This window comes from Nyctibius grandis, chromosome 1, assembly GCF_013368605.1.
Source record: "Nyctibius grandis isolate bNycGra1 chromosome 1, bNycGra1.pri, whole genome shotgun sequence".
In the NCBI taxonomy this organism is placed as follows: domain Eukaryota; kingdom Metazoa; phylum Chordata; class Aves; order Nyctibiiformes; family Nyctibiidae; genus Nyctibius; species Nyctibius grandis.
In genome coordinates, this window is record NC_090658.1 from 46,275,575 (window position 1) to 46,289,354 (window position 13,780).

General features: G+C 39.3%; 1 protein-coding gene across 1 annotated transcript in view; it reads right to left on the bottom strand.

Annotated features, from left to right (window-relative positions):
* Positions 1-1,952: 1,952 nt before the first annotated feature.
* DISC1 (DISC1 scaffold protein) overlaps positions 1,953-13,780 on the bottom strand; it is a 214,368-nt gene continuing 202,540 nt past the window's right edge. The window contains exons 12-13 of the mRNA XM_068395951.1: positions 12,365-12,409; positions 1,953-2,108 (exon numbers count right to left, since the gene is read on the bottom strand). Coding sequence (XP_068252052.1) covers positions 1,953-2,108; positions 12,365-12,409 — 201 coding nt within the window. The remainder of the gene's footprint in view (positions 2,109-12,364; positions 12,410-13,780) is intronic.

Genomic DNA, 13,780 nt, shown 5'->3' on the forward strand with positions numbered 1-13,780 from the left:
CATTCCTTTTTGAAGTACAGCACAGCAATTACATGTACCAGATGGTACCATTTTATGCACATTGATCTGGACTGCCTCTGAAATAGCAACTGAATGTTAATGAAGGGTAGCTGAATTGCTGAACTGCTTCTCTCTCTGTCCCTATGTTTTAAACATGATTTCTTATTTTGTGACTGATGGTCTTGCTAGGAGGACCTGGATTTCACACAGTGTGCATTTCTGTATTTAGCTAATGTGAACTGAATTTCACTAATAGAGGAAATCAGATCTATATCAGACAACTATAGCTTAGAAAGAGACTAACCTACAACTCTTCTCAAACTTTCAATGTTTAGATTTTATTTTTTAAACTAACTCTTGCAGTTTCAACAGCTACAATGAAATATGCACGCTCCATAGAAAATACAAATACTACTATTTTATATGCTTGTAGTATATTTTCTTCAGGAATCAAAAAAGCAGTTTTTCAGCTTATTTCACCTTACCTAGTAAACTGTAACTATGATCAGACCTCCCTGTTGGGTTTGAACATGAACTTAAGCCCACTGCAAAGAACCTGTAACTCCAACCTTCAGTGTCCTTCGATTAGAGTCAATGAGAAAAGCTAATCTGAGAGCAACTATACGTAAGGGAAGAAGGAAGTAGATGCTCTGCACACACACAAGACACATCCATACAGCTTCGAAAAGAATGCTCACAAACATCGGGGAAATACAACTGCAACTGAGCATGCACACTGTAAATATAATGAAAAGAATATTGCAAAATGGCCCATGGTAAATTCAAGAAAATAATCTTTCTGTAAATTGAAACATTTAGAAAAGAAAGATTTGTCGTAACAAATTAGTGACTGGATTTTTCCCCTCCAATGCAACTCCCCCCAGCACCTTTCCCCCCCCCCCCCCTTAAACTTTATAATTCTGATACCTTTAAAGAAACCAAATAGGAGTTTTGCAATGAGATGGCAACAGGTGCCCATTTCCCTAAAACACAGTGGTATTTCCACACACTCTATTATCCTTTCTCTAAACTCTCTCCTGCAGGGCTGCCTGCCTCAGCTTAGGAGGAACTGAATCCTTCCTAGCACCATCATCATCTCAACCCACCTTCAGGTGTCTGTAAGGGCACCTCTACTAATCTCTCCAACCTGAATTTACTCATCTTTCTTCATTATCCTCTTGCCTGCCACCTCTTCTCCACTAAAACCTAATCACCCAAGTACTCTCATCTTCCTCGGCCTCACTCGTTCTTACTCTTTTCCATTTCTTAGAAGAACAAAACCTCTTTTGTGATTAAGTTTTTCTATGAAAGTTACAAATAAAACAATACTCTGTGCTCTTAAATTTTGAAAAATATCTGCCGATGTAGGTCCAACAAATGTCTCATAAAGGTTAAGCAATCTTCAATCAGATATTGAATGACAGATGAAGCAGAGATAAGGATGCCTTATAAGACATCATCTCATCTGGTTACTTGCACTGCAGTGTTAGAGGCAGATTAAATTGCACAGGATGCCACATGATGCATCTGCTGCTCATTTTTTTAAAAGGAAAAAAAACCCAAACTACAAGTGAAAATATACATTGTCTGAGTCAATGATGTAGCATTTAATTTAGCTAAATCATGTTAGGAAGCACAGGTGCATGAATGCTTGTATCCATGCAGCTTTTGGTGCACTAGGTATTTACTTATACGAGCCTTACAAACAAAAGGATTTTAACAGTAGAATAAAGGCTTTTCACTGCCTAATCTCAGTTTACAAAGAATTAACTTCTGTTTAAATCAATTAAAGCTGGATCAGACCACAGTGAAAATGTACTGTAGGAAAACTTGCTACAACAAAAATGCACACTTCAGCAAGACAATCAATTCTCCCCTTCTTAATGTATTTAATCTACATTAAAAACTAGTACTCCATGTGAATCTGAAATGCAAGTATTTCACATACATACTTACCTAGATTGACACAAATCTATATCAAAAAGGATATGAATAACTCCTTCATCAACTCTGCAGACAGAAGTTTGCAGTTGATCTTCCAGATGCACCAATTTTTCACTTATTGCTTCACATTTTTCTCCCAACTCTGCAGAAAATACGAAGAACTCCTACAGGAAGTTGAAAAAGAAAAGAAAGCATGTTTGCTGCTGACTGCACTTTTCTACATCAAATTTGCATCAAATTAAGGGGAAAATAAAATATTAGTAAGGGGATATGATACTTTGTAGTACTAAGACATTGCCTGAAAGCAAATTCCCTTCAGAGAGACAAAAATTTGTTACTATATAATAACTTGGTGATTTCTATAAAATGGAATCAGCTTGTGGTCTCAGACTATTTCCCAGCAGAAAAAAGTCATGATCTCACTTTCAGCAGAGGATTAAAGGGGTGTGAAGACTGAACTGCTCTCCCTCTTCCCCGTTATCTCACCACATCAGGGGAGAGAAATCTCATGCTGACTACACCATTTAGGTTCCTAAACTTCAAGTTGTTCATGTAAATATGATTTACATTTTTAGGCCATTTAAATATTACAAGAAGCATCACTTTTGGTATCTCTTGTAAACACAAAATGTACTTACTTTTTTGAGGAAAAATCTAGCTAGAATACTTAAGGACTTTGCTCAACTGATCAGGGAAAATGCATCAAAGTCTTGGAGATTACAAGATGAAACTACACTTTTTTACTGTGTTATCATGATACAAGACTAAATTTTCAAAAATAATGGTTCTTTACCCAGAACTTACACAGATAAACACTTTCTCTATTTACAAGTGAGTATTTTAAACCAGTTGCAAAGTCCTTCCCATAAGTTTGTTTGCTTTCAGATGTACTACACAAGGGTAATTTGTATCTTTTATATTTTGTATTGACTGTTACTTTGAGAAATGACCCAAATAAGCAGCAGATCCAAGGAGGGGATCGACCAATTTGTGCAGCACTGAGACAACCTCTCCTCTCCCTCCCAAGGCATCACAGTGCTGTCTACAGTGAATGATGGGGGTTACCTGTAAGGAAAAGATTATGGTACCAAGATTAAGTTCTGCTGGAGCCATGTTGAAAAAAATGGAGCCATTCATCAGCTGGAATCCAGACAACTGGATTTTCTCTAGACCTAAGTCTATGCACTTATCTATATAGCCAGCTGCATGTGTGGCCATATACAATCTTCAGATAGTTTTTCTCCTTTAAAAAAGTACTTTGAGTCCTTTGCGCTTATTGGTATAACAGCAGCCATCAGCGGTTGTTTAAGAGAAATCAAGCCTTCAATCAAAGGCCTTCTAAAGAAATCGTGCTAATACTTGTTGGAATGCTGCTCATTGTGAAACAATCTGATTTCTGGTAAACATATTTACCTGACCTCAGTTCTGTGCTATCCTTACACTTTGTGTCACACAGTGCATACGCAGAGTCAAATGTCAGAAGAGCTCTGCTTGCCGGCACATCCTCTGGTACAGCACAGAGCTTTGACCTTTTTGCCTTCCCAGGTCTTCTGCCATACATGGCTATTCATCAGATCGCATAGGTATGCAACCAGCTGCAGCTTGAACCCTGGACAAGTGAGCTGGAGAGAACTTATGCTGAAAGCACCTGCATCTTAGAGACAGAAAAGCACAACCTGAGAACCAGCTGGCTGAGTCCCTGGCTCTGCGCATGAGACCTCTAGGAATGTCCTTTTCTCAAGACCAGGGACAGAAGAGGAGGAAAAAGTCTTCCATCCAGCCGCTAAATCATTATTCAGTACAGCAGCAGGATTCCATATGCTGTTAGGGAGTGGGATAACCCAGGCAATTTGTATCAATAGAAAGCTTTTAGAGAATCATTCTGTGACACGCATGTAAGAACAGATGACAGCTGTCTGAAAGAACTTAGGTCTCAGGCTAGAAGAGTCAATAAATTTTAAAAACCTAGTACTCTGAAAGCACATCTAAAATGATGACCATCTAGAGAAAGCTCCACCTTGAACATTAATTTTTCTCTAACAGTTAATTACACATAAGAAAATCAGGTCTTCATATAACCATCATCTCAAACGCAAGAAAAGACAAAAAACATTCAGTACTATACAATCGTTGAACAGTTAATTTAGGAAGACCAGCTTTTAATTAATGCACGAACTCCTAGGTATTGCTCTGACAGACAAAAGCCATAAGTGAAGTTTTCAAACCAGACTCTTTCTACAGACTGTGTACTTTGACAAAATGAATTAGTCTTGTACAGATCCTGAAGAACAGGTATCTTATAGTGACATAAAAAGCAGATTCTTGCTCTTATAACATCAATATATTGAATACTAGTCTGATCCAGTCACTGCTTTTATCAAGAACTACTACTATATGAGATTTTGTCAAGAAGGATGACACTTCTAGTCCTGATTAGAAATCATCAGTTACTACAGACAGCAAACAAAAAAAAGTACATGTTACAGTAGACTCCTGAACACCTGTGCCATTAAGTATGTTTAAATATAAAAAGCATTATAAATATATGCATTACAGTAGGGTACTTTTGATGTCTTTTTTAGGGTACTGTTGATAGCGGGAACGTTTATCTAGCTAATCAGTCACCCAGGTAGTGCTATCCTTAGTTGCTGTAAGAGAAGATCCATTTCCTCCACTTTAGAACTGCCCTCACATTTCCTGTCTCTTATGTGCAAATACAAGGAGTTCACCGGGCAGCTCATCTAAATGATAAGCACACTGGCTGGATTTGTCTAACCCTGCTGTGAAGATCCACAGTGGAAATTTTTTCCCTGTTCACTGTGTCAGAGAAAGTACAGGGCAAAACGGGCATTTTAGACCTACCTCCTCACTGAACTTCAGGTGGGTTGAAAGATGCTGCAGACAGTATTTAGATACCTGGTTGGCAAAACAGGCTCCAAGTTGCAATTGTGGCCTAGCTCTAACATGCACATATCCTGAAAACCTGAGATAAAATGTAACTACAGCCTGAAATCCACAGTCACAGTGCAGTTAGATGACTACACTTACTGGTGTACTGCTACATAATCTGACTTCATGTTTGACATTTTCTTTTTCCTTTTAAAATAAAACTTCACAGCCAAGTAAAGAAAGGTCCCAGGAAGGACAGAAGGAAGGAACCCAGCGAACAAGCCCCCAAGACCCCAGGACTTCAGGTGAACGCTTGTTCTGTAGCAAAGGCATCTCACAGTGCTTTGCATCAGTACTAACCTGTATTTTGGGGTTCTAAGGTTTGGCTAGTAGCTTCTACCCCACTGCAATTCCAGGCAAGGACTTTATTGGTGCATTGGTCTTGCACTAAATGTGGTCAGAAATAAGTGACTATTGTTTTTAACTCACTGGCTTTAATTCCTTTGTCAACTGAATACTTAGCTTCTCACTTAAAGTAAAATGTCCATTCCATCTCATGTGAAAAAATACAGTGTATTCTTCCTGAATGATCACATTGAGTACATAATGAATTGTCTAAAAACGTCATAAAAATCCTGTTTACTTTGGAAATTAAGATAAATGAACAATGAGTACTAGGAAAATGTGCTGAATGCAGAATTGTTACAACAATGTGGGAAGGCAGGGAAATCTGAATAAGTAAAAATCAGACCAAACTTGTTTAGGTCTTTAAACACTTGAAACCCATCTAATCGTAACTGGATGGTTATGATTATGGTTGCACTGCAGCGTAACTGAAATATCTCCATAAGGTAGGGGTTATATTCTCCTAATTATAAACTCCTAATAGGTATTTTGCAGCTTAATTCCTCTTTAATACAGCAATAATAGCGTACGGAGAAAGTATTTTTGCACCTACATCACACAGCTGCCTTTTTAGTTGAAATGAGAAGTTCCTCCATAGTTTAGACAAGCATTGTCTCTCAGGAACTTACTTGCAGGCATCACATAAAAATGCAGGAGGGTCATCATACAAATTATGATTTTCCAGAACATGTATATATGGCCTTTCTTATTTTGGATTGGAAAGATGTGGTCATGCAGAAAACTCTAACTTTAGTTTAATATCAAGAAGGGTTATAAATGAAATGGAAAAAAAAATATACTGCTCTCAAAAATATACAAGAATAATTCTAAATATTCAACCATTTCCAGAGCTTGTGCCCCCAGGCCTTTGTTTGAAAAAAGTTCAATAACCCAGAGAAGTAGATAGGAAAGATTTCTCTCTGTACCTTTTGTGCCTAGTAACCTCGCTGGTAACATTTTTATTTGACATTTGTCTATGTAGGCAGGGACATCGCTGTCAGTGACACACAAACTATTCAGACCACCTCCCAGTTGAAAAGTGGCACTTTACACTGATCAACAGTATCTCTGAGGAGAGCGGACTCTGCCTCCAGCTCAACATATTAATAAAATACAACTCATCCAAGCTTGTAGGTTATGTCAATGCTATAAGCTACTGTAAGTCTTAAGACTTCTTTGGTTATTTTTGCACTAACAGCACTCTTAGGAAGCAGCTCGGAGAGATTGCAGGAGTCAGGAAAGAGCTGAGATGCAATATTGCTTTATGGATTTTTCTGTGAACAGGGGATGTAGCTGGTTGGGATTTTTTTTTCCCCCCTCTAAATCCTTAAGCAGGTGAAAACAGCACAAATGTAGGTGTGATTTGTTATTTTTTAAGGTTAAATTCTTCTGCCTTCTCACGCAAAGTAGAAATTCTCATTCTCTCCCAGAGATGTGAGAGTCTGATGCAAAAAACAGGAAGAACAATGTTCCAGATGATGCACAGCTGGAGCTTCAACAACATTGAATTAAGAACAGAGGGAATGGCTTCCACTTTATAGTCTTCTGTGTGTGATTTTACCCTTTTACAGGTCATTTTAGTCACCTATAAGCAACAGCTCCTCAACAGCATTACTCAAGGAAAATGTTTGATCAGCTTTTCCAGTGCAAACACCTTTCATGCTCTCTTGGATTTAGTTCAGCAATTTTATATAGAAGAATCAGTATTGTAGTAGCTAGATTAATCTAACCCTATTAGGGATTAGAGTCTCTGTTAGAGTCTTTGGTGGTTGTGCTGAGAAGCAGGATACCCAGATATATCCTTAAAATTCATTCTTCCTACAGAGGAAGTTTGTAAAAAGGCTTTGCCTTACTTCAAACTAGCAATTATCATAACCCCAATAAGACAAAAGCCTTAGAAGACCTTCTGCAGAACATCAAAGCCAGATTTCTTTCACCTGTACTAAATCCTCTCTCTAATAGTTAAAATCATTCAAAATAACATAAATAACAACTATGAAAAGTTGCCCTTGCAGACAGATACTTCACTTTATGGCACAAGGTTTAGAACAGTGACTTATTGTTGGCAGAAATGCTGCACGCTTATCCTCACCCCTTGCAGAAGTTAATGGAAATTGTGAGCACCTGAAACTCCAGAAGGTCAGGTCAGGGCACCTCTTAAATAATTTCTAGAAACAAAATGCAGCCATCCATACGTTTGTCCTGCTTCAGGACATGCTTCAGTCACATGCAGGCTAAGCACACATAGAATGGTTTGGGTTGGAAGGGACCTTAAAGATCCTTTAGTTCCAACCCCCCTGCCACAGGCAGGGACACCTTTCCACTAGACCAGGTTGCTTAAAGCCCCATCCAACCTGGCCTTGAACACTGCCAGGGAGGAGGCATCCAAGCTTCTCTGGGCAACCTGTTCCAGTGTCTCATCACCCTCACAGTAAAGAATTCCTTCCTAATATCTAATCTAAATCTACATTTACCCTCTTTCAGTTTAAAACCGTTAACCCTCAGATAATGAGCTACACAGCCACAAAGTGTCCAGAGTGCAGGTGGAGGAAGCATTTGTCCCTGCTCTGCATCCCAGATTTCCTGTCCTGTATGCGTTGTCCTGGGCAGGTGTCATAGATGAGGAGAGCAAAGTGGCCACTGAGAACCTCTTACTCTGCAAGTAACGTGTGTTACTCATGACCAGCACCATCCTTACATCATGGCAAGGCTGACCAGGAAGCAACCAGGGACCACCAAAGCCCACTCTGTGACTTGCAGTGAGATCAAGCCCACTGTGACTGTCCTCAGCTGGTGTCTGTCTATACAGCTCTTAGCAGCTGACAGGGATTTTGTGGTTCTGGTTGCAGGGCAGAGCCTGCTCCAGGGCTAAACTGCCTGTGGAGTGGGCAAGTTTTCCTAATGCAAACTTCCCTTGCTACAAACCAAGACAGTTACATTTCATTTTACCCTTACATAGCACACAATGATAACTAACCGTTGTCCTCTTTATCATTATTTTTAATGTGATGGAAGACTTTGACTTTCAACCAGACCAGGATTTTTAAAGCTTTTATTTCTATTCCTTTCCTTCCTTTTCTTCAGCATGTTCATGTCTTCTACAGAAGCAAGGTGCCCAGACCAGTACCACAGTCCTCTGGAGGCTTCGACATTCTCAGCTAAGCACAGTAATTATTTCTGTCTTACAACTGACATTCCCATTAATGAAGCTGCAAATGACATTTGCTCTTTCTTGCAACAGGATGAAGGTAATGAATCCCAGTCTATCTGTAGTCCACTATAACCCTAGATTCTGCTTCTGAAGTATTGGCATCTTAGCTGCTATTTACCATCTGTATACATAAATCTGACTTTTTTTTTCTTTCTCAAATGTAATTCGCACCTGTCTTTTAACATACCCCATCTTATTGATTTCAGGCTATTCTTTCAATATGTCAAGAGCATTTGGAATTCTAATCCTAATTGAAATTATGTTGACTGGCACATAAACTCCTGGCCTACCTCCTTTTTAAAGGCAAATGCCAAGTCTGCCTTTTACTGATCCCCTGGGACTTCATGCTTCCTCTATGAGTTTTCAAAGCAGCTTGTTAATGGTTTGGAGATTGTTTTTCTTGGCTCCTATGCACTCAGAAGAAATTTCATCAGTCTAGCCTGACTTGAGTACATCTCACTTGCCTTAGGACCCTTTACTGTGTCCGCTTCTTGTACCTTGTAGTGAATACTAAGAGCACTACACATATGGACACAGTTTATCAGTTTTAGAAAGACCAAAAGCAAAGAAAATAGGGAAGAAAAAGATATTTCTGCCCTCTGCTCTCATTTCATTATTTTCTCATTCACCTTTCTTATTAGAAGACACACATGCTTTCTTTCACCTATCCCTTACATACAGTTTATCCCTGAACCCCCTTGCCACTTTGCATGTCTTTTGCTTACGGTAGCTTAGCGTGTTCAGTGGTCTTTCTGGTTCACTTGTACACCCTTTCAGGCTCATCCTTACGAACATTTTTGTCCTTTCCTTTCCAAAATTCTTTTGTGCCACTGAAGAGTTGCTGACATAGATATGTAGTCTGTTACTGTGTTTGCTCTTTTCTGCACCAAAAAAAGATGGTGCTGTACTATAAACATGATGTCTTCTGGAGGGTACCAAAGATCATCTGCCAATTCCTCCTCCTACAGAGTTTGTCCCACGGAAACTCACCTGTTGCTTCCCTAATGTTGTTTAGGTGAGGTTTTCTTTCATGGAGGGTGTTATCCGTCTTTTCTCAGAAGAGGGATCAAGGTTGTTTCCCAATTACTTTTGCTCTTATCACCTTCCACTTACAGACTGCTAGCTTGTTCCATCAGCCTGTTTATGTACATTTAGGACACTGCAGCAGTACAATGTGCTCCTCAGTTTCTCATATGCAACAATCAGGCATAAAGCTTTCCAGACAGCTGTTTTTCAGCTGCAACCTACCTCCTCCCCGCTATCACATGCTCTTCCCACATTCCCTTTGCTTGCACTGATCCCTTTCCCTCCTCCGCAGGGATACAACAACACATGGGAGTGTTAAATGACTCATCAAAATTACAGCCTGATGTTGGCAATTCTTCTCCTCGTGTATCTTCCATTACAGCTATGGAGGAGTGTCCTTGGAAAAGCATCTACGCAGGAATAAAGCATTCCACTGCCTTCCAGCACCCTGCTGTGGTCTGGGTGACGGCACTCTTCCCGTTCTCATCTCTAGTAGACTGAATATCTTCCCTGAGTGCAGACTTCCTAAAATCAGCGCAGACTACTTCACAGGCTCATTGAATAAAACTGGGACCACCCCAGTTCCTGCTGTGGGAGGATGAGGTTATTTACTGACTTACCAATAAAAATTCACAGTGGGCCAGGGCTTGGAAAAGAAACAAAAGCACCAAACTGTTTTCCAGTGTCCACACCCTGCTATGCTAGGAGCCACCATAGCTGGGTATCATTTATAGGTGGTTCCTAGTATTGTTCACTCCCATCTCTGCTTCTGAGGCACTAAGATGCAACAATCTGGAATGACTAATAGGGTGCTCTCCTGCAGGCAGCGGGGAGACTAACAAGAATGGATCAGGGGACCAGAATGTCAAAGGAACATTTAGGCAAAGCCTTGACATGGTACAGGGTGCTGACAGTTTCATAGAGCTTTTACAGAGCTGTCTACAAGTCAACATCAATCCAGCTGTGGCAGTGTGGTAGAGCCTGGCTTTCTAGCAAATTTCCATTTCCTTTATTTGTATCGTTGCTCTCTATTCTCTTTATGCATTTTTTTTCCTTAAAACTTCAGAAGGGCAAAGTTCCTCTACTTGTGAGGACTCTTAAGATATTAAGCTCTTAGTGAATACTTCTGCAGTGGCAGCCCTCTATGCCTGTGAGCTCTGGTGCATTTGTAAACCCAGCACACACATCCCACACATGCTCTGGGCACATCTCCTGTTAAGCAAAAGAACAACTTCTTCAGTGAATGGCTGGGCTGTACTACAGCTTTCAGTGCTGGTCACTGCTGGACACAAGCATGCAGTTGTGCTCTCATTTGCTTTGGTCCAGACCACACGCAATTTTTAGTTTCCAGCAAATATTCTGCTGTCTTGGCAGCTATCACTACCAACGTGCCCTCAGTATTTTGCCCTGCTGGCAGTAGGGCTTTTTGCTACCGTAATACCTGCCCCTGTTTCATGTCATCTGTGGACACAAGCACCTGCACAGTTTTGCTTCAGTGTTCTCTGATAAGAAAGGATATTTGCATTTTCTGCAAAGTTCACCTTCACTCTCAAGGCTTCCTGGTTTTATTTATGCAGAACTCACACACAGCCAAGCAGTCCATCCTAGGCATGCTCCCATGTCACAGTCTCCTTGTACATAAGGTCAACAATCTGAGTTTGGTCTTGCAGTTAGATTATCTTTCCTGGAGCATTCCAGCTGCTCCACAGTCTTTGATTTCATTGGTGGGAATCCAGAGAGACGCCTCATCTGAATAGTTATCCCAAATGGCAATTTTTGTTTATTTATTTAATATTTGCTTAGCTGAGCACTTGTCATTTGTACTTGACAGGTGACATGAATATTATGGAAGGTGAACTGGGGGTTACTTACCCATGTAATTAATTTTCTGGCTGGACACAATGCTTGGATACTTGATTTCCTTAATATGTAAATTGCAACCCAAGGCATACCGATAACAAAAATGGACCAAACTGAATCAGTACAGCTCTTAGAACCAGTACAACTCTTCTTACACGTGTATTACCAAAACTCTTAGTTGGTATGTAGACAGATTTTTGTATGTAAGCAGATTTTTCTCATCACTCACTCTCATAGGAAATGCATCTCACGTTACTCAACTATCCTAGACTTTCTTAAATGAGGAGAAACTTCTTTACTTTGAGGGTGGCAGAGCACTGGAACAGGCTGCCCAGGGAGGTTGTGGAGTCTCCTTCTCTGGAGATATTCAAAACCCGCCTGGATGTAACCCTGTGCAACATGCTCTAGGGGAACCTGCTTTGGCAGGGGGTTGGGCTAGATGATCTCCAGAGGTCCCTTCCAACCCTTAACCATTCTGTGATTCTGTGAAATATATAGACTAGGATCTGACATCTTTTTATTTACGAAAATAGTGTAAAATGACAAACATACAGTATTTTTTTTTCAGCTGAAATTCTTATTACTGTGTAATTCTGCTGCAGTATGCTTTTATACTTCAACAGTAAATTCAAAGGTATTTTTAGTGGTACACAAAGAAACAAGTAAAGCATCATGATTTTGTTTCATTCCTAAGTGCACCATCACAGTGCTACAGCAAGGTTGGCTAAATATCATTGGTCCTACTCTTCCCCAACATATTTATCCTGTTGTTGGTATGTATTAAAAGCACTAGCATAGGATTTAACTATAAACTCCCTGAAATATACAGCAATTTTGCCATTATCTTCAATGGAAAAAAAAGAATGGGCCCACTCTAGTTGTGCCTGTGTTGCTTTTCTAAGCGCTTGCACACTCTCTAGCAATTTTTACCCAAAGGTAATACTATAAAAACAAGTATCATTAGTTCTAATTGAGACCCAGAAAAGTCTGTACAATATCACCACTTTATACTGCCTAGAAAACACTTACCTCAGATAAATGACCCTCTGCTCCAAATGAAAAGTCTTCCATAACCTGTTAAAGACAAATTAAGTATACGATACATAGATGCTATATAAACAGTAAGATTTCAATGGAACTTAAAAAAAACATATAGCACATTAAAAAGTTATATAAGATGTACAATTACATCATTTCGCTTCACACGCATGAAACATTTCAGTTGCATTTATAATGGAGCAGTGGCAGACACCCAATATTTAAAGCTAAATTTGAATACATTTTATTAAAGCCTGCCTCTGGCTTCCCAGTTAAAACCCACAAGGAATACTGCCTCTAAACCTGAAGGACTAACTATAGATTGAAAGAAATTTTTCTATCAAGCTCTTACAGATCTATACACCATTCAAGAGTCTACAGAAAGGTTTTTGGCACAAACCCCATGACTGTTTTTGGGCAGGAGAAATAAGAGACCCCACTGATGTATTGTATTGGTAACACATGCTAACTACAGTCAGTTCCTCATTAAAAAGTTGCTTCCTCTGTAAAGTCCATACGAAATTAGCCAACATTTCATTGACTGGCTGAGGAGCAAAGAAATTTGATGTTAATATTATTGGAAAATCATTAATGCTTATCACACATAACAGTATTGATAATCTTTAAATAAACTGAGATAGGGATATTGCTTTGGTAGGGTAATGCTGAGTATCACAGGTATGTACGTAAATATAAAATAAAGTGTAAAATCATTACTCTGCCATACGATCATTATTATTACTGGGTACTACTTTCAGTAATCTATCTGAAAAGAGGTTGCTTAGATTTCTTTATCTGCAATATTAATTTTCTATTATATTTTTACTGCAAAATACACGTAGGCGTTAAGCTTACTGAGATGCTACGATCTCTAGCTAAAGAGTTAGCATTTTTACCAGTAGATACTACACAACAGTATCACACGCAGCTAAGGGGCATCGTACTGCACAGCAATGCATGTGACTGTACAACGATGATCAGGCCATTGTGTACAACAGCTGCCTGTTGCTACAGAAATCCTTTCCAGCTGGGATCAATACAAAAAACACTCAAATACTGATGCTTAATGCTGACATGTAAAATAAAGATTAAATTTAAAGTTTCCAAATTATTTTTGAAGCTCTACAAATACAATGTTTAATTAAAACTCAAATGAATGCACAGTTTAGTTAGCTTTCTAAAGGCTTTGTCCTTTACACACTACATATTTGCCTCCTGGACCACAGGCTATCTCAAGGCACAGTAATGAGTTACAGCCTGCTGAGAGAGGCTTTCTTGGTGCTTGCTGTTGCTAAATTCTGAAAAACGTTGTGTCATATCCTGTGATGAGTTCTTTTTAATGACAGACACCATATTAAACATTAATTATTATTTTTTCATGATTGTCCACTTAGTATCACTTAGAAC